The 18,859-nt window shown below is 47.8% G+C and overlaps 8 protein-coding genes across 8 annotated transcripts; 4 read left to right on the top strand and 4 right to left on the bottom strand.

Annotated features, from left to right (window-relative positions):
- Positions 1-588: 588 nt before the first annotated feature.
- Positions 589-3,187, bottom strand: F5147DRAFT_720655 (uncharacterized protein). The gene is made up of 4 exons (XM_041438826.1): positions 2,481-3,187; positions 2,275-2,420; positions 912-2,219; positions 589-858 (listed from the first exon to the last, which is right to left on the bottom strand). The coding sequence occupies exons 1-4, from the start codon at positions 3,112-3,114 to the stop codon at positions 784-786; spliced, it is 2,163 nt and encodes a 720-aa protein (XP_041287199.1). The 5' UTR covers positions 3,115-3,187; the 3' UTR covers positions 589-783.
- A 496-nt stretch (positions 3,188-3,683) lies between these two features.
- On the top strand, positions 3,684-4,261 carry F5147DRAFT_420222 (uncharacterized protein). Its single transcript, XM_041429735.1, has one exon. It carries the CDS (start codon positions 3,748-3,750, stop codon positions 4,117-4,119), a length of 372 nt encoding a protein of 123 aa, XP_041287198.1. The 5' UTR covers positions 3,684-3,747; the 3' UTR covers positions 4,120-4,261.
- A 785-nt stretch (positions 4,262-5,046) lies between these two features.
- Positions 5,047-5,694, bottom strand: F5147DRAFT_779291 (Erg28 like protein-domain-containing protein; the record flags this gene model as incomplete). Its single annotated transcript, XM_041442273.1, has 5 exons — positions 5,047-5,099; positions 5,155-5,273; positions 5,328-5,418; positions 5,476-5,610; positions 5,664-5,694. The coding sequence occupies 5 exons, from the start codon at positions 5,692-5,694 to the stop codon at positions 5,047-5,049; spliced, it is 429 nt and encodes a 142-aa protein (XP_041287197.1).
- A 129-nt stretch (positions 5,695-5,823) lies between these two features.
- On the top strand, positions 5,824-9,094 carry F5147DRAFT_420184 (uncharacterized protein). The gene is made up of 2 exons (XM_041429734.1): positions 5,824-6,344; positions 6,395-9,094. Exons 1-2 carry the CDS (start codon positions 5,889-5,891, stop codon positions 8,936-8,938), a joined length of 3,000 nt encoding a protein of 999 aa, XP_041287196.1. The 5' UTR covers positions 5,824-5,888; the 3' UTR covers positions 8,939-9,094.
- Positions 9,095-9,156: 62 nt separating this feature from the next.
- On the top strand, positions 9,157-11,169 carry F5147DRAFT_720642 (uncharacterized protein). Its single transcript, XM_041438825.1, has 7 exons — positions 9,157-9,284; positions 9,337-9,348; positions 9,406-9,456; positions 9,506-9,565; positions 9,618-10,052; positions 10,106-10,269; positions 10,333-11,169. The coding sequence occupies exons 1-7, from the start codon at positions 9,237-9,239 to the stop codon at positions 11,027-11,029; spliced, it is 1,467 nt and encodes a 488-aa protein (XP_041287195.1). The 5' UTR covers positions 9,157-9,236; the 3' UTR covers positions 11,030-11,169.
- A 41-nt stretch (positions 11,170-11,210) lies between these two features.
- Positions 11,211-12,215, top strand: F5147DRAFT_420125 (uncharacterized protein). Its single transcript, XM_041429732.1, has 2 exons — positions 11,211-11,504; positions 11,558-12,215. The coding sequence occupies exons 1-2, from the start codon at positions 11,279-11,281 to the stop codon at positions 12,091-12,093; spliced, it is 762 nt and encodes a 253-aa protein (XP_041287194.1). The 5' UTR covers positions 11,211-11,278; the 3' UTR covers positions 12,094-12,215.
- F5147DRAFT_420146 (uncharacterized protein) lies at positions 12,145-14,487 on the bottom strand. The gene is made up of 8 exons (XM_041429733.1): positions 14,352-14,487; positions 14,051-14,294; positions 13,928-13,990; positions 13,485-13,867; positions 13,051-13,425; positions 12,937-13,001; positions 12,755-12,881; positions 12,145-12,702 (listed from the first exon to the last, which is right to left on the bottom strand). The coding sequence occupies exons 1-8, from the start codon at positions 14,409-14,411 to the stop codon at positions 12,337-12,339; spliced, it is 1,683 nt and encodes a 560-aa protein (XP_041287193.1). The 5' UTR covers positions 14,412-14,487; the 3' UTR covers positions 12,145-12,336.
- A 1,088-nt stretch (positions 14,488-15,575) lies between these two features.
- Positions 15,576-18,597, bottom strand: F5147DRAFT_747888 (uncharacterized protein; the record flags this gene model as incomplete). The annotated part of the gene is made up of 11 exons (XM_041439997.1): positions 15,576-15,969; positions 16,006-16,250; positions 16,305-16,426; positions 16,493-16,825; positions 16,918-17,041; positions 17,093-17,228; positions 17,281-17,347; positions 17,384-17,482; positions 17,558-17,759; positions 17,809-18,326; positions 18,384-18,597. The coding sequence occupies 11 exons, from the start codon at positions 18,595-18,597 to the stop codon at positions 15,576-15,578; spliced, it is 2,454 nt and encodes an 817-aa protein (XP_041287192.1).
- Between the last annotated feature and the right edge of the window lie 262 nt (positions 18,598-18,859).

The raw sequence follows: 18,859 nt of genomic DNA, 5'->3' as shown, positions 1-18,859 counted from the left end.
AGTACTTCAAAGGACATTCAATGCAAAACTTGTAACCGCTGTCACTGGCAGTGTCAACCGACGGCAACCTTCGGAATCAGTCTCTACCGACTTAGTCACAGTGAAACAGGAACAAAAGCATGTCACTAGGAGCGCAGGTGAGCGCATGCAGCTGTGGACCTGTGGTGCAACTCCTAGTTGCCGAGGACCGCTGGCTTTGAATCAGCCAAGGCTTGCATAGCAGCGTCGGCATGTTTAAGTGGGCGACATACTAACCATTACAGGATATTCACCGCCCGTACTACTTCCTTTGGTCGTGGCAGGACTCCATTCAGAGCCTAGGGTGCAGCCAATTGCCATTCAGTGTCGCTCCGCAGTCCGCTTCAAACATTAACTCCATGCGCCATGAACAACAATTCGATTCAATGACACAAGGATGACATATAGTATGATTGAACTCGACGTCATTAGCCCACAAACTTCACGCACTTCTCATTCACAATTTATGCGCATGATCGTTTGAACAATCATGACGATTCCCCAGTAACTATGCATGTCGAGATCGATCCACTATTTTGGAGTACGTTGATTTTTAGCTGCATCACTCTGTTAAACAAACAACCACATTAACATTCAGCCCTCCCAAGGGCACTAATTAATCCAGTACATGAAATGACTAGTGGGGTAAATTCGCTGGTGCTTATGAAGAAAATAACACAGACATTGCTCCTAGAGTACATACAACCCAATGCTTATGAAGCCGTCAACGGCTGTTAATGGAAAATGTCGACAGGATATCCAAAGCTATCCCTGATAAGCAAACGACACGGCACCGTACAAGCCGTCCTCACGTCCCAACATGCCACAACCGTGTAAAACCTATAAAAAGTCAGCGTCCCGTTCCCATCGGACATGAAAAGTAAGTAACTCACTTCCATCTTTCTCGCGTGCCATCCAATGCCGCTATTTACGTTTCCATTGGCATCTGCTAGGCGACACATTTGAACACGAAATGGATGCGCTTTGGGAAGGTTTCGTTGCAGCCCCGCGCCAACCCAGCCACTGGCCGTGTCGACATACCAGCCTCGACCACCTTTACTTCTTATTATTCTCCAGGACCCGGCGCCAGCGCCGAGGGCAGCAAGGGCAGGTGCGGAAAGCTCAATCACCCGAAGTCGCGTAGGATAAGGAGGTATTACAACCGCCTGCGAACGTAGAGTGGACATGTAGGGGGGCGTGCACAGCGGCCCGATAATTTGAGTGTGTAAAGCCATCATCGCCTGTTGTGCCGAGCCTCGAGGTGCGCCAGGCCCAACCCTGCCCCAATCTAGATCAGGGCTAGTCTGGACAAGCGTGAGTACCTCAACATTCACAGCCTTGCTCTTTAAAAATTGAGCGATGACGTTTAATTCGAGATCAGGAATATATGATAGACCAAGCGAACGCAGCTTTGGCTGCGGCTTGCAGACGTCAACGAGAAGCTCTTCAGTCACAGGTGCGCTTGAGAGATCAAGGTAGGTAAGTTCACCAGAGGTGAAACATGGGGCAGAAGATATTATTTCCATAAGATCATCCGTAGTGAGGGGAGATGGGAATGTTTGGTCACCATACAGCGTGAGTTCCCGGATTCGCGCTGCTGCCGGTGCATGAACGAGGAAATCTCTGATACAGGACCCAGTTAGGTGAACACACCGAGCCAGTGCAAGCGAATGCAGGCGAACGGTTGAGCCCCTGAGAGCAGTAAGTAATTCCGGTGTGACTCGGGTAGCGGAGAGGTCAAGGTGAGTAAGGGAAGGGAATGCGAGGACAAAAGGCATCAGGACTCGAGGTTGAATCGATTTCACGCCACGAAGTCCAAGGCGCTGAAGCCCTGGAAATGTGAGTGGCTCCTCTTGCATAAACCGAGCACGAGCACGTCTAATCTGACGTCGACTTTCATCGTCACTTCCACTAGACTGTTCATCGTCTTGAAGAAGATGCGTATTGACGAACTCTGTCAGGGCGCTTACAAAAACTGCGCTGACGCAGCCAGTAAGGTCCATGGCCTGAAGGTCCTTGCACTCTCTCCTTCTTTCGCGATCCTCTTCTTCTGGATCTTCTGTCACGATTCCTCGTCCACGAGTGGGGCGACCCCCTCCTCTCGAAGCAGAACCACGAAGCAAAAGTTCATTTAGAACGGGCAACGACAGAGCACCATCCATGTACTCCGTGGCGCCGAAAGCAGTAAGGTTTGGAAGTTCCTGCATCAAATGGTCAGTCAATGGAAGAATGGTGAGTGATGTCAGAATGTCAAACCTTCAGAAATGCTTCAACACGTTCGCCGGTCACGAAACGACTAGTCGCACTGTCTTCTACGGAACGACGCATTCCGATGGTACGAAAGTGATTGAAGTCTAGATGACGGACAAACCGACCAGGACGAGGATCATGAAGCCTCGGGACTGCAGACGTAACACATGTCAATTATGCTAGAATGTAGAGTAAGACAGTGAGAAACTCACCATAAACCCCAGGTTCAGTAAGATCCATAACATTTTGAACGGCGTTACTGATTGTCCTCATAATCTTCCACCGAGCCGGGCTTTTACTCTTTGGCCTAATACGTCTGGGACTTGAGTCGCGAGATGCTGGAGGCGTCAACAGCTCTGGAGGAATGGAACCATCTGGGCCACTCAAAGACTCCATGATGCTTTCCTTCCATTTCCTAGCTGCATCCTCGTCAGAAGATGCGCCAGTACGCACAGCACTAGCTAGAGCAGCGTGAGTGGCTGCTTGAATAGACTCTTTGACGGCCAAAGCAGCCTTTTCATCGTCTTCGGTGTCCATTGTGATCTCGTCTAGGAGAGCGAGCCAACTCCTGGGCAGACGAACCTCGATTTTGTGCCACAGCCATGGCTTAGCAGCTTCATACCACGCATGGTTTACCAAACAGAGACGAGAAAGGGTTTTTCGTGCTTCTGGCTCGGTCCAATTTGGGGGTGGCATAGCAGAAGGTAGCGCAGTTGGCGTTCCAAACTCGCCAATTGCGAGTGGATCGAGAGAACTGGCATACTCGGAAGGTGGCAAACCGGCTGCATAAATATATTCGCATATAGTGAATAGCAGTTCAGGGGGGTATTGCAGTATAGCACACATAGAAATTATACAAAGCAAGGAAGAAGTAGCACGAAAGCCGGGATGAGAAAAATCGTTGAACCGTCGAATGAGTCACAATTGAAGAATGTGGAACACTACTTATATACTGCTCGGCAATCCTTATTGCACTGACCCCAATTATGTAATGCGGGGGAAACCATCATTTACGTTCGCGGTATCTTTAGAGAACGCCAGCGTTCGATTTGATGAGCTACCGACACGTTGATCAAGTTAACGTTCGTTCGACCACTCCACGACTCACGGATGTTTCAAATAGTGACGGAATTTACTAGACTCTAGTGCACACCGCCCAGCTTTCTTGCATCGGCCTCCTCGTACCGCCGAAGGTCCACGGATCTTCTGGTATGGAGTTTGTTTGCATATCGGCCCTGATCGGGGGAACAGATGACATTTAGGCGCGACGTCACACCATCTCGTCGCAATACCTCAGCAGACTGGACCACGCAATGATCCCACGAGCCAATATAAAGGGACTTGACTACTGCCACGCATAATTTGATACGATCATTTTGTTTGCTGGTGCGAGGTCTCGTTTTGAGCCATCATTTGTCATTGAATGCATAGAATGATCGCTGGCGCCATAAATCGACATGTCTAGCTGTCACCTTCGACATGTTCGGCTTTCACAGGATCCTGATAATCCTTACTACTATAGTAAGGGCCGCCCTTGGTCCATCTCCGGCGGGGTCAAAGGGCCTAAGAGCTCTAATTCAGGAAGGGGCGAAATTCGTTGCTGGACTGGCCGCTTCTAAGCCGGGGTCTATTAGGAGTCCACCCCTCCGACATACGACCTTTTTCATGTCAGAATTGTTATCGGCCGAGTGTAATCTAGGAGACACAATTATCGTAAGTCATCAATATATGTCAACTTTGTATCAAAAGTTATCTCGAGTGTGCCTCGACTATCACCGCACTCATCAGATACATCAAACTCAAACTTCTCGAGCGTCAATGACATCACCCCCCATGGTCATTTGGCAGTAACTTACATTAGCAGTAGCTTGCTCGCGGCACTGCATGTGAAGTGTTTCGTGCTTATCCCCTCACAATATATCTATGGTCACACTAGTCGTCTCCAAACTCGTTGCGCTACAATCGAGTTCGCTTGACACGGGACAATATGACTTCAAGAAGCTTGTTCTTGAACTTCCAAAAATATTGGGTGCAATCAAAGCCATAAATGCTCGCCCAGGACAAAGTAGAGCAATGGAGATGATGGAATTTTATGAAGACAAGTAGTCAAAGTACTAGCGTACATTTGTCAGCATCACAGAGGCTGGGGCAAAATTTCGTGTAAAAGTACGATTTTTTTTCGAGGCCCCGCCGTCATCCACCTCCGAAGAGAGAGAGAGGGGGGTTCTAACTTCTGGTCCACCCCAAAACTGACTACTCCTGAATCAGGTCTGGTGGGGTAGCCCTCGGTAGAGATCATCAGGGTCCTGCTGTCACACCATAGTCCACGTATTGTCGTGACTTCGAACTTGATTTTTATGCAATCGGACCACTCAGGGATCCAGGATGACGTGCAACCTGACGAGTTTTCCACAAACGCGTGCAAGGATGACGCTTGATCGGCTAGTTGTTGTGCTGGCATCTGAGCGTGTCATGCAACAGACACCCTTAATGCACGCTTGGTTACAGGGTTGGTATGACCATCGGTTCCCCTTCAAGCTTCAAGCTTGACAAGCAGGTAGGGGCAGGTAGAGGTCGATTACGTGCCACGTCTCAGAGATGCTCGTAGACTAATGGGGTCACAGGACGGCCACGAGCTCGGAGACGCTCGGAGCGGTGGCGAATTATTGTCATTGATTGCCACATAATTCACTGGTTTGTGTAACAATTGAATTTGCAATGTGCATAACAGACACATGGCATCGATATGGACCTCGGTATTCGTCATATATAGTCAGATTAAGGTGCGACATAGAAATCGTACTGTCTCAACATCCAAATCAGTGATGCAGCTGTCATGTGCAGGTGAGTATGCGTAATGGAAAAATACTAACAAAGGACGCATACTGGAGACAATCACAGGGCTCAGGACAGGTAGATTGATTTTGGCCGTGCGGAAGAAGCAAATCTCAGAGGTAAAGTGCCCAAATGCGATAAGGTACGTGAGGAGAGCCATGTCATAAATCCTAAGTTAGGTCTGAGGTTCACCATTGTGGCTTCACACGAGAAAAACAACCCACGTTTTGTTGTTGATGTTGTACGCAGCATATCCCCGTACGACCGCTGATGTCAATGTCCAAACTGCAAACGTGCGAGCCTGGAGTGCTGTTACTGGAAGGACAAAGATAAGCGTGAGTCAAATTCTGGCCTCAATGAAAGATCATATACTTGAGGCAGACGGAACGCCAGTATAGAGCCTGCGAGTCAGCTTTAGTGTCGCAAAGTTCTGAATAGTGTTGAACACAGCAATTGTGGCGACTACGAGCTGCCATTTAGGCAAAAGGCCTTCGGACTTGGGGAGGTCTAATGCACAAGTTTTTGAGATTGCCATAGAGCGAGAACATGTTTCCACTCACATTCCAGCAGCACCTGACTCTGAGTAGCCATCTTATCAGTTTATAAAGGATAGTAGTGCTTGCACGGTTGAAACTGAGAGTGACATTAAACGCGGTGCACGTGCAGCATGTATAGGCTTATGTAAGTTTCCTTTTACTTTTTGGATGTTTTGCAGATCTGGTTTGTGTTGTCCCCGTAACAGCTCTGGTACTTTGTCCTGGACGAATGAGCCAGCGACGAAACCCATGCAAGAACCCTCCTCCTCTAAATTTCCTGGGACATCACGCTCGAATTCACTCGCGAGCACCATTAGCAGTAGTGGTGCTAGTCTAAGTCGCCGTTCGCGGACGACAAGGAAACGAACACGGACGATAATTACAGAGTCTAGGCCAGATGATACCCATGCAGAAGAAGATCAGGTGCTGGACATCTCAGCTGCGAATAGCGCAGAACCATTTCCTAGTCCGGTCAAGACTGATTCTTCCGAACGTGTACTGTCTCCGGTTACTACGCGATTCGAAACAACCATAAGTCCGGTCTCGAGTCCCGCGAACTGGCAACCGCATTTAGAACGGAGTGGAGGAACGTTCGGTGGTGTAGGGGGTGATTTGCGCGTGGTCATGAAGCATGACGGGCCTTCAGCCCCCGCCGACAGTCAACCGGGTTCCAAATCGCTAGCAGGATTCACTTCAACTATTCCTGTGAGTTTAGAGTCCATTTTATTTGACGAATGGAGCTCACGAGGTCCTAGATAAAGGGAAAAGGTCGCGGAAATAAAGCAATGTTGACGTCTCCCCCGTCTGCCTTTCGTCCAAATCCCACTGACAGCGACCATGTGCGAAGTAGTGTTCGTGACTCCTTGCTAACGCAACAATCATCTACATCTTCTTCACTTTATCCTCTTACTACCTCAATCGGGACCGAGTCACCTCCTTCTCCTCTCTCACCGACAACACATGACCATGGCGTTGTTATTCCAATTCTCGACATCGACGAACCAATGAGGGTGCAGGAATTCAATGCAGACGATGTCTCATATCGTCTTCAGTTGCTTGTGAAGAACAACTATTTCCTTCCTCCCGCACACTTAAAACCACGTCCGGCCGATTTTGCACCATATGCAAACACATCCAAAAAAGCAACCACCCCTGCATTTCTGGATTATTTCCGAGTTGGAAAATCCAAATCTAAACCCGCTAGCCCAGACTCCTTCGATGGATCTCCGATGTTAAGAGTGACATCAGATTCTACGACCGTGTCTGGTTACATCCCACGTGGAGCACCTCAAACGTTCCGATCCCCGAAGAATGTCCAGCACCTTGCACGTGTGGTTGTTGTCCGTGAGCAAATGGATGATCTTGTCGCTGCTGCAAAGCAAGCAGAGATAGACTTGAAGGGTCGAGAGGTTCCTCCGGACCGCGATAGGGGTATGCGAAGACCCAAGGTTGATGTGTTTGATGGGATCATTGATCCCACGGAAGCAGTCGACGTGCCTCCCCCGTCAGCCAACTACACTTTAGCCTTGCAAGCTTCGGCACTTCATGGACTGGGAATTGAAGACTCTGTGGGAGCAGCCGTGTTAGCCGAGCGCTTGCCTCCCGCAGGTAGTCCTGGACATTCCATTAGTCTTGATCCACGAGGGGATGCGTGGAGAAAGGCTTTGTTGCATCAAGCTGTTGGACACTCGCTCAACAATTCAACAGTAACGTCTGTTGTGTCATTGTCCACGGCTCCGTCCACCCCGACGAGGTCACCGCACCATCTACGTTCGTCAGAGTCACTATACCAGCGCGCTCTCATAAACCCGCGGAAAATGCTAGACAAGAAAATTCTTGAGAATCCGATAGTTGATCACCTTGAAGAGCCTGAGCCACCAACACACACCGTAGGCGCACCTTCTGATAGAGATCTTGTTGCGCGTCTTCCAGCTCGGGAAAATGTGCGGTTATCCAGTTATACTCCTCTCCGAGCAGAGACCCCAGTCCCTCAAACCCCTCTTGCGCCGCCTCCTCGCCGACAACTTGGAGACACTCAGTACTCTCATTCACAATCTCATCTTCCAGCAGGTTCTACAGAGCTGCGCCGAACACTTCGCAAATCCTGTTCTTCGCCCATGCTCTCCGATTTCTATGAATCAAGGAGAACATCCATGATGAGTCCGCCACTGCTGCCATCATTAAGTATATCTCCTCCGCCCTCGCATCGGATGAGCAGGATGACCGCACTGACTGGTTTCTCTCGGTTTACGGATGATTCGGCCGCCTTCGATGACATTCGGTCTCGTCCTTCCTTGGCAATCTCAGTGCCAGCAACCGACGGTGGGCGTCGGCCATCGTTTTCAGAGTACTCTCAACCGTCTCCAACTGCGTCCGCCTTTAGGGATAGATGGTCAAATGGCTATTATTCCCAAAACTTCCAGTCACTTCCCATTGACCCCTTGTCACACTCACGAGATTCCTCAATGTCGCCGCCTGCCTCAATTCCTCGTCTTTCTACCATGTCCCCACCACCTAGACCTTCTTCATCGATAGTAGGCATTGCTCTGTCACCTCCGCCGCATCGTTCGGGGAACAATACCAACCAGCCTAGACCTTCACGACTCCATGAAGCATTGTCACTTAATAATTCGTCCTCTAGCCAAGGCACTTTCCACTCTTTTAAATCATTTTCTCCCATGCCCAGCAACAGTGGTACCCAAAGTCATTTGCCTCTGCCACTTGATATCAATGTCTCTATTGACAGCTTTGCATCTGGCATTCACTCTGCGCCACCTCCCTCATCACCAGCCACCTTCTTTGACCACATCCAGAACCATCCGAATGCTATGGACGACTTGGACGATTCTGAGGATAGTAGAAGTGACATGGACCAAGATATGACTGTGTACCGAGATCCTGAAACCTCTCCCCATCCATCACTTATGCATTCAAGCAATCGCTCTAGTCCCAACATGGCCAGGAATGAGCTGCATTCTCAAGGAAGTCCAACCGAGCGGCACAAGCCTGTCAGCAACATCCTGCCAAAAACTCCATACTTTACAGATGTCAAGGCGTCGCCAAACTCTCTCACCCATCTCACGCTTGCGCAGCACTCACAAGAACATCTCACAGTCGACGTCTCGGCACCGCAGCAGCCGGACACACCTGGATCGGAGAATGTGCGTCGCTGGCAGAAGGAGCAACAAGCACTGGCCGAGTCATCGAAGAGATTGGATGGAATGCTGATACAACATATGGAGGCTGAGAAGGATACGTTGAGGAGAATTGCGCAGACTGCGAAAGTACCCAAACCTTGAATTATTCTAGGAATTTTTTTGCTATCCTATTTACCTACACCCCTTGTTTTCTTGCTGCTTTTTCGTTGCTTGTATTGTACATGAGTACTTCCGATACCTGTCGTCTATTTTCCTACACAGAAGGATCTGATGGAATGCATATGAGCACAACGGATCAATTTAGTCATTGCCACGAAGTTAAGCTCGGTGTCAATAGGTCACACAGCACATGCGCAGAGGGTCAGCGTTCTGACTCCGCTCCTTTCAATAGAGCTCGCTTACGTCTGCAACGTTGTTCACGACTGGCAGCATTAACGATATGGAGAAGACGAGCGAACACCAGAAACTCTCATACTCGTGGCACCAGGTGAGCCATGAAACTCTGATAATTGACACTTCATTTGACTCAACGGGCCTAGTCGCATGATCAGGTGAAGCCAATAGGGTAAGGGTTTGTTTCATAGTCCTAACGCTTGGGCGAATTGCAGGCTACAGTTTTGCTTCTTGTCCCATATGAAACCTCAAGAGAAGACGTTGTTGTCAGTAATGTTGCTTTATCCGCCACGCATAATCTCATGTTCGTGGTAGGTTGTTATTGAACGCAACTATCTACTCGCTGGGGTTAAAGGCCAACAGCCCATTGTAAAAGTAAGCCTCGCATCAAAAAGACATATTTGCAATCCCCAATCTTTAATTCTAGGGTTGTCTTTACAGCCACGTCGACGTGGCGAACTCGGCGTGGCAACTGGAACCCCGCAACTCGCGTCTTTCCGCTCGGGAGCGTACCACGTCGACATTATCGACGACGTCCACCCAATCTTCTTTCGCCTTCGTATCCGACCCAGAAATTTCAAGCAGTTTCGCAGCTTCTCTGGAAAGTGGTCAAGTGTCTGATGCAGAGGAGATTGTAGCTCCTTCACCCGCGTTATCATCGCCTATCTCCTCGTCTGACGAGCACACCAGCAGTGCAAGTCAACGTCACTCTATCCCTGTTACTTCTAGTCCCGCATCGCCTTCGTTACCTGTACATGCCTTATCTTCATTCTCCTCCTTGGAGTCACTACACTCCAATTCAGGAAGACTTGTGACGCTTCACCTTGAGAAGGAACAGTCGATCATTTGGCCGTCTTTGATCGTGAGCCTCTGCTGTCAGGGTCTTATCCATGCCGGAGCTCACCTATTACACAGCAAGGACCAATTCCCCAGGAAATTTCGCCATGCGCTCCTGTCCCTATGCTATGTGATTCCAGTTTGGAGTACAAATATAACATGGACCCCACAAGTCTTGTTCTATATGCCATAGAGCTTTACGATATTAGGAAAGATAAAGAAGAAGCATTTGAGTGCTTTGTGTATGTGACGCCAGTGCTGAGAACCCGTTTCATCTGTGACTGATTTCCTGTCTGACTATCCAGACGAGCGTGGCACCATGGCCACCTTCCCTCTGCTACAATGAAATTGGTGACTCACTATCTACCCATCCAAACATCATTGGACCATCTTGATGCATCTGAAGAAGGCCAACGTGGAACCGTCTCATATTATGTTCAGTCCATTGGCGGCCCGGCGGGCCTGGCCAAGCTCTTCTTGGAGGCTGGTCTTCTTCATCTCGAAGGAGCAGCTTCTGTTTTCCTGTCAGCATCTTATTCCACTCTGTCGTCCATTAGGATGCCGCCACAGCCACAGCCTGGAGAAGGCGGCACAGAAGCTTGGAAGCGTGATAGGGAAGCTGCAGGTCGATACTTTGAGCGTGCTCGCACTCTGCAGCCCGATCTTGACATTCCTGTCCTTCCTGATGAAGGCATTGACCGGCATGACCTTGGAAGTACCCATGAACTTGAGATGCCATCTATAGAGATTCATCCTTCTGCCTCGGAGAGTGTCTATTCTGGAGAGGATTCACTTTACTCAGAACAAGAGATCATCCCGCGTCGAAGAAGGCAGAAGAAAGAAGAGCTGATCTTCATGGACGAGGTCAAGGGCAAGGATGACATCGATAGCGCGTGGTACCTGTATGTTCCCAGCCTGGTGGGTGCGGGCACAGCATTGCTGGTCGTGGGCGTTATAGGCGCACTGAGCCTTTCGTCATGGAGAAGAAACCAAGGATCTTGACGTCTCTCTTCTTTCGACTCGCCGTTCTCAGTGCTCAGAACTCTATCTGTTTTGACGTATGTGTAGACTTTAGCCATCGTTCTAGTTTTCCTATTGCTCGAGTTATTGCTTCTTGTATTAATGCTATATTTCCCTGGTCATGGTCGGTGTGTCTTTTGTGGAAATGACTCAATGCGGCTCTGGGAGTTCATGAATGTAATTGGTTAAAGTCGACTTCAGGGATTGTTTTCGATCTGGACCATCACCGTCATGCAACCTACTCCTTGGTCCAAAGCTGCAGGCTCTATGCCTTCTGACCGTCTACCACGTCCTGCGCAACGCCCACAACATGTCTCCCAAAAACAAAGCAAAGGAAAAGGCAAAAACCAAGAACCTTCCAAAAGCAAGGCGATCCGTAAGCTCGAATCTCTTGCCGAGGGCGTTCGTAAGTCGTCCGGCAGAGAGAAGGATCCGAAGGGCGGATGTTTCTGCCAAGGCGAGGACTCTTCCACTGATCTGAGCTTATAACGCTGAAACCAATAAGTCCAGCAAGAGAGCATGACCTTTCCCCATACACCGCCATATGCCGCGGTTGCGGATTAATCCTATGTGCTATCAACTTGCCCTACTACGCATGCCCGCACTGTTCTGCAGTGCTCCTCTCAAACATTGTGCGTTCCTCGCTGTCTGCCCGACTTGATGAGGAGATATCCAAGCAAGTAGCAAAAGAGGAAGAGGGGAGGTTGCGAGTCGTCCAGCAAGCACGCGATGCGGAGGGCGCGTTCCCTGTTCTCCCTGGTTCTGCGGCTGCCACACCACCGGTTCTGTCGAGCACGCCTTCTCGTCCCACAGCACAGACGCACAAAGTATTATCTCTGAACTCCAAGACGAAGAAATACACTGTTTCATCATACACGAACACCCCTGTCTCGTCCCGTCCGGCATCTCGTGCTGAGTCTGAGGTTGAAGAGGTTCACAGAGTCGGGGCGCCTCCCTCAGAGGTTGACTTTGTGAAGAGGACACCTGATCGAAATCATCCGTGGAGCAATATGCGTATGGAATTGCTTTATGTTCTCGTGAAATAACAAGCTGGCGGTGCTACGGAGCTTGCAAGGCCCCTTGTTTACTCACAATATATAGCAGAGGGTCAATGACAGATTGAGGTAGCGTAAAATACAGTATACCAGTGCTGCTCGGTCATACAGATACAAGATACATACAGCAGAAATATCAATAGATAAGCATGGAGCCTCATTAAATACCAATATATGTGTGCGCGAGAGGGCAAAATCGAAAAGAGTACATGGTAATACATTTCATCCTTGAGATCACGGCGGTTCCTCTGATAGTAAGTGTTGGAGTTCCTCCATATCGATTTTGAGCTGATCGAGGGCCAGCTGCTTCGCGGCCAGTTGAGCCATGGCTACCTCCATTCCCTCTTCAAGTCGCCTGAGCTTTACAGGATGGGGGCTGGAAGGGCGTAGTGGTGGACGAGAGGATGAGATAATAGGGGATGAATTTCTTTCAGGTGAGAAAGGGAGCGGAATGAGGAGCGGGTCCTTAGGAAATGATGTAAAACCAGGATCGTTCCATGACAGAATAGCGGTAGGCTGTAAAGGTGTCCCCAGTTCCATGTTTTGTTCTATATCTATACCATCATCCAAATGCTGAACGTCGTGTGCATGATAAAGATTCTGGTAGTTCGGTGAGCTGCAACGTCTCTCTTGTGCGGACGATGACACCTACTGGTGACCGCTGATGCAATAACAGCTTGAGAGCGTCAATTTCCTTTAGCAACTCGTGTTCGCGGGACTTGGCAGAACTTCGACTATGCTGAAGTTCTTGTTCCAAATGCGAGACCTGAGAGGTAAGCCTACACCATGGTAAGGATGAGAGCACAGATGATACAATGGTGCTAAGGAACCAACCTCACGCATTCCTCCTCGATAACTAGGATTTGTGGGAAATCGGGAGGTTCCCCTCCATCCGATGCCTGCAAAGATTATTCAGTGATATGACGCAGCGATTGACGTGTTACGAACTCTGCGTTTCCTTACGGCCACCTCAACCAGTATCTTCCTCTCCGCTTTAAAGGCATCAAGCTGGGTGGCGTATGAGTTAATCTGATCATCCAGCTGCGCAATAGAGCGTTGTGATGCAGAATCAGATGAGCTTATGGGGCTATTGTGAGATGATGGTCGTGTGACTACATGTGAGTCAGCCGGTAGGTTGGATACTGCATGCACTGTCGGTGTGAAATGGGTTTCGTTATCATTCGTTAGAGGTTTCCTGGGGATGGCTGGCTGGTGTGGGTGATCGAGAGAAACAATTCTCGGCGGTGACGAGGGGCTAACAACGGGGGTTGCATCTGCTGAAATGCATACAGGTGAAGCCGCGGAGCCCCGCGCACGCTCAAGCTACGGCAAGCGCAAAATCAATGAAACTGTATCAATGATGGAAAAAATGCATCGCCCACTTTTTGTGTCAAACTCCGTATTTCAATCTCAAGAGATTTATTTCTAGTGTTGCTATCTGCCAATACACGGAGACAGTCTTCATCGGTCATTGGTTTTGGAGGTGGTATTGGGCTTTCGGGAGTTCGAGAACGGCCCAGCGGTGACTTATCCCTCTCTTGATGGTGTCGAATTGATGCTTCTAATACGAGCTCGCGTGCAGCAACTTTAGCTTCCAGTTCAGAGATACGGAGGTTGGCTTCTTCCACAACCTTGCAGTGTGCTTTGCGCTCGTGGTCAAGCTCGACACGCAGCCTGTTTATAAGAGAAACACCGTACTCCAACAGAACCTCAGAATCCCTGCAGCTTGTGTCACTGGGTTTAGAATAGTTCTCAGCGAGTTGATCTGGGTGTCATTTTTAGCATTTAGTCTCGACGCCTGCAAAGCTATAATAAATGGACAAACATGGATGTTTTGTTATATCCATGCGACTGCAAGGCCACATGCTCCAATCACTGGACATCTGGACTGAGAAATGCAACAATACATGAGTGGGAGACATTCGTCCGTTTGTAGATTGCTATGCACCTTTCTGAATCAAGTCCTCGACGACATTTTTGAGATCATCTCGCTCAACTTCGAGGCACTTCGCAAAGGTTCTCCAACGTTCAATTTCATGGGACAAGTTTACCCTCTCGCGTTCTTTCGCCTCCAAGTCGGTTACATGTTGAGCCTTCAGAGAATCGACAGTGTCGATAGTTTTGAGAAGGCGAGCCTGCGTCTCTGATGTTCGAGCAATATAGGCGTCTACCCGAGCCTCCAGGCAGGTAATCTACATTAATGTATCTATCAATGATATTTCCCTGACGACTGTGCTATGACCACTGACCTGTTCATCCCTCTTCCGGAGAGCTTCTTTTAAGTCATCTCGCTGATCTTTGTGGCCCATATATACTATACAACAATCGATACATCCAGCCTGCAGCTGTCTGAGTGGTAGATCAAATTTTAATACCACATGTTCGAGAAAGCTCAGAGCATCAGGCGTGAGAAATAATTCCCGAGTTTTCATTTTAACGCTTGAGTAACGCCAAGTCAATGTTTCAACGTTCAACTCTCTTCTGATCACGGTCCTGGAATTCAATGTTCAATATTCATCTGTGGTGCTGAGTGGGTGGCCCCAGGGCTGAAGTAAGTTATGCTGAAGTAGATGGAAAATAAGAAACATGGCCCTCAGTATTTTGCCAGCGTAGGCTTGTACATGATAGGACATTAATATTGTTTCTTGCTGAACATACCAAGTTAGAAACATCTTCACCAGAGCACTGGCATCGATGCGTTCTGGATCCTGGTCCCATTTTGATGTACTCAATCACTCGTTCCAGTACTGAAGTCATCATCCTGTTGGAAGCTGTACCGCTATCCTATCGATGATCATCTACTAGTGGCGCCACTAATGGGCCACAGAAGTTTGACTAGTCTAAATGGATTCCGAGTCGCACCTTGACCTTAACACAAATGTTTCGCATTGCTATTACATAGCATGAGGACCAGGGATTCTCCACCATGGACTTGTCATTGGCATCAGCAATATCTCACATTCCCTTTTCGGTCTGATTCATATTATTGGTCTGAAAAAAGTCGCTAAGTAAAAAAAAGAAACCTCTGATGTTACTTATTCTACTGATACCACTTTTTGCAAACTTGATTCAAATCAATGTTATAGTATAAGATGCAAAAGTGAATTAAGTGCAATAAGACATTTTTTCGACAAATACATTAGTACTATGTGAATGGTAACAATTAAGAATCTTATAAGTTTTCAATGGCGCTGAGCCGGGATCAACAAGGAGAGCGGTTTGTGTGCAATCCAAGAACATGCATGAAAAAATCAGCTACTAATCCGATCCCCACATGTGTGCAAGTCGAAGGGAGATCTCAAATGCAGAGATTAAAACCCTCGCCGGGTGAGGAGAATGCAGGAGGGAGCATGTCCCAAGGACACAGCAGGATGGGAGGGCAGCAGAAGGGACATGGATCCCAAGTTGTTTGGTGGAGGTGGCAGGATGGGAAGAGAGCAGAAGAGTAAGGACCGAGCCATTCACGGGACGAATTAAAATGCAATTTCGAATGCATGATGGTCCACGAACTTGTTGACATAGAAGGCACAGAAGTTGTCTAAAGAGTGGTAAAATTTGAGATGATGAGGGATGGGATCAGTACCATAAATGGGAAGGAGATGAGCTGCACGATAGATTGCGTCAATGTGTATCACTGAAATGTCTGGAGAGTGATCATTGAAGGATGGCTGAACTACCCACATGCCCGTGTCTTCATCAGGAGCATCACTGATGACGCTGAACCAACAAACAACAGCACACTCATATAGGACCAACTTGTACCTGAATGAAAAGAAGCATAGCACACGCGCTACTTCGAGTCCTCGCATTCCGTCAAGTTCCGGTCGTGAATTGATAAACACGCAATCATAGCGGGCATGTGCATTCCTCCATTTCGGGCAGGATCAAATGTATTCTCTTCACATCCCTCCAACCACACTTAAATCACTGGGTGCATAGAATCTTGATGATGCCGAATTGACTACTGAGACTTTCCCATTGTAGACCGGGAAGCTGTCAGCTGGGATAGTAGCATGGTCACAAGTGTCGTGAGGGTGAAGCTGTTTGAACAGAAAGCTCTCGATGAGTTCTTGTAAGTGTTTAACAGAGAGCTCGATAGCAAGTGCCGCCACAGTTTGAGCACAGTTTCGTTCTAATATAATTATAAGCTATTTAATAACAAAAGTGTCAAACCACATACAACATGTTTGAGCAAGCTGCACATGAGCCTCAATCTCAGGTGGCCCATCATCGATCTCACCATTATCAAGTCCATCATTGTCATTGTCATCGGCAGCATTGGATTGAATAGTGTTGGGAATGTCATTCATGGGTTCATTATTGCCTGGATCATCAACATGACCTAATTGAAATCAGCAAAGGAATAATAGTGCGATCTCTATTCACTAACCTTTCATGTTTAAAGCATCACTAAGACATGTACTATTGAGCATACCACATTTGGTAAAATCTACATGCAATGCTGCAAGTTTGTTGAGTTGCTGATTTGTCACAAGCATTTGCCCGAGTGCGTTGTACTTGTTGGACCGACGCCATGGTTGCTTTACAGCTTTAATATGTTTATTTTCTGTCATTGATGAACAGAGACCGTTTGGCGCTCCAAAAAGACGGATAAGTTTAGGGTAGTGCTTCATTGCATGCTGGCGTGGGAGCGAGAATGTAGGAATGATGCCGAGCTTGAGGAATATTGGATGATAGTGGTGAAACCAGCAAAGGGCATCCTCTATTTGCAAAATTGTGTCCTCCATGATAACATTCTTTTGGACGAGAAGCAGAACTCCAAGAATGCTTCAGCCTTCCTTTTCCCATGAATACGATGGAGGTATTTTTCCACCCACGTAACAAGATGATCCTTGAAACAGCCTTTGATGATTTGGTGCAGGATATCCGGTGCGATGAGTTGATGAATATTGGCATGAGGGAAGTCGTTTGTAAAAGGCTGAACATAAATAAGTCCTGCGAGCACTTGCAGCAACTGAATGAAGCATACCATGACATCTCCAACAATACCAAACTCACGCTGCAGCATATCCACATCAAATGTATCCTCCTCGACGAGAGCCTCTCTATGTGCCTCACATCGGCAGAGTGCATCATCATCTAGTTGTCCACGTGGAGCAAGACACCTTTGAAGGTATCAGATATGAGGAGAGCAGGCAAAGAACTAGTAAGGCAAACCTTGGACACCAGTTCCTCACAATAGACGTAAGTAGAACTTGTTCTTCGTAGTCCGCAATATATGGTCCTAATCCAAAAATGACACATCAATAATGGCTGTCACTGAAACGTATGACCTCAGGCTTTGACATGACATCTTTGAGTGTTTCGAGGATCTTGGTGAGTGAGGAATGAAAGATCTGGCATTGGAAATTCTGAAATTCTTCTTTTTCTTTACGTTCATTGGTAGCTACAAGACTTAGCCGGGTTCCAGTGCAAAACAGTCTGAAAAACTCACTCTTTGGTATGGCAAGAAAGCCAATAAGACAGAGAGTGTTTCGGTGTGCTCGACGGACATTGTTGTGGACATTGCCAATAGATAGATATAATGGATAGTATTTGTTGTTTCCAGTGCTGATGGACACTGTTGTCTTGTCGCTTCTGAGTATTATCGGCACAAATGTTGCTCTGAGATTGTCAGGATCAGCTGCAATGATATCCTGAAAGGCATGATTAGTACGAAGAGGCTAACTTTATAATACCACATACTGCTTGCTGCCAGGCCCAATTGCCCAACATAAAGTCTTGATAACAGTGTTCATCCTTATCAACTGAATATTCGTGGAAAGGGTGATAATCAAACTCATTTACATAGTCGGGGTTGGTGAGGATGTTTCGTGCAACTTCATGAGGGTCACAATACCAAACTTCGAACTGTTGGTTCATCCATGGAGGCACATCGGGCCCAACAGGTTTCTCTCCAGAGTACTGAATTTTGAAAGACTGCCAGCTGATGCCACCAATTGGAATGTTGTCGATTGTGTTATAGAGGTCCTTACAATCTGCAAAAGGTGGCTGATCGCCATGTTTGAGAAGCGATGCAGCCCAGAGATCGAGAAGAGTGTTTATATTGGGTGTGGACATTTGTACATGGCTGTACAAAAACTCAGCTGTCTCGAATTCAATCTGATTGCGAAATGGTGACCAGTCATCAGGTGACTGTTCTGCAAGAGGGATTGGTGGAGTACCAGGGGGCAAAAAATTGCCACTTGCATCGCATGGTCGAGCTAAGACATCATTAACATCAGATGTGCTACTAGTAAGAATAAAAAAGGTACAATCACCATTCAAACCAGTGTGATAATTTCGATACAAAGATTTGCCTGTACCATAGAATTCAGAGTCTACTTCCAGGGCTGGTGCTGGAGACAAGTGGTGCAGAACATCTTCAGAAGATGCTGTTAGAAAAGAGGTACTGGTGTTGAGACTGGAACTGTGACTCACCATTAGCATTGCCATCTCGTTCTTGTCTTGGTTGTGGTGGAAATGAGTGGTCATAGTGCGGAATATCTTCAGAAGGGATTGTTAGAACTGTGAGTTGGGTAGCAGGATCCACTGGGACTCACTGGAATTCATATCAGTGTCTACTTCTTGTATTGGTGGCGGAGACGAGCAATTTGGAATATAACATTCTGAAATTAGGGTCAGAAGGAATGTGGTAACCGTTGAGTGAGTCGTACCAGGAGGACTGATGTCCATATCCTGTGGCGCAGGTTCATTGGTCCTTGGGTGGCACAGGATTGGGTGCATGATGGTGTGA

This window comes from Suillus discolor, assembly GCF_016758755.1.
Source record: "Suillus discolor strain FC423 chromosome Unknown F5147scaffold_84, whole genome shotgun sequence".
Lineage (NCBI taxonomy): Eukaryota > Fungi > Basidiomycota > Agaricomycetes > Boletales > Suillaceae > Suillus > Suillus discolor.
Note: the sequence above shows the minus strand (reverse complement) of the source record. Positions and strands in the feature narration are given on the sequence as shown.

Bases quoted from the DNA above. Each gene is read 5' to 3' on its own strand.
- F5147DRAFT_420222 (XM_041429735.1), top strand. From the start codon at position 3,748: ATGTTCGGCTTTCACAGGATCCTGATAATCCTTACTACTATAGTAAGG.
- F5147DRAFT_420125 (XM_041429732.1), top strand. From the start codon at position 11,279: ATGCAACCTACTCCTTGGTCCAAAGCTGCAGGCTCTATGCCTTCTGAC. The intron at 11,505-11,557 runs GCGAGGACTCTT...CAATAAGTCCAG, and splicing joins GGGCGGATGTTTCTGCCAAG to CAAGAGAGCATGACCTTTCC.
- F5147DRAFT_420184 (XM_041429734.1), top strand. From the start codon at position 5,889: ATGCAAGAACCCTCCTCCTCTAAATTTCCTGGGACATCACGCTCGAAT. The intron at 6,345-6,394 runs GTGAGTTTAGAG...ACGAGGTCCTAG, and splicing joins GATTCACTTCAACTATTCCT to ATAAAGGGAAAAGGTCGCGG.
- F5147DRAFT_720642 (XM_041438825.1), top strand. From the start codon at position 9,237: ATGGAGAAGACGAGCGAACACCAGAAACTCTCATACTCGTGGCACCAG. The intron at 10,053-10,105 runs GTGAGCCTCTGC...CCTATTACACAG, and splicing joins TCATTTGGCCGTCTTTGATC to CAAGGACCAATTCCCCAGGA. The intron at 10,270-10,332 runs GTATGTGACGCC...CTGACTATCCAG, and splicing joins GAAGCATTTGAGTGCTTTGT to ACGAGCGTGGCACCATGGCC.
- F5147DRAFT_420146 (XM_041429733.1), bottom strand. From the start codon at position 14,411: ATGGGCCACAAAGATCAGCGAGATGACTTAAAAGAAGCTCTCCGGAAG. The intron at 13,002-13,050 runs GTTCGTAACACG...TAATCTTTGCAG, and splicing joins TGGCCGTAAGGAAACGCAGA to GCATCGGATGGAGGGGAACC. The intron at 12,703-12,754 runs GTAGGTGTCATC...CCGAACTACCAG, and splicing joins TATTGCATCAGCGGTCACCA to AATCTTTATCATGCACACGA.
- F5147DRAFT_720655 (XM_041438826.1), bottom strand. From the start codon at position 3,114: ATGTGTGCTATACTGCAATACCCCCCTGAACTGCTATTCACTATATGC. The intron at 2,421-2,480 runs GTGAGTTTCTCA...TTACGTCTGCAG, and splicing joins TACTGAACCTGGGGTTTATG to TCCCGAGGCTTCATGATCCT. The intron at 859-911 runs GTGAGTTACTTA...GACTTTTTATAG, and splicing joins GGCACGCGAGAAAGATGGAA to GTTTTACACGGTTGTGGCAT.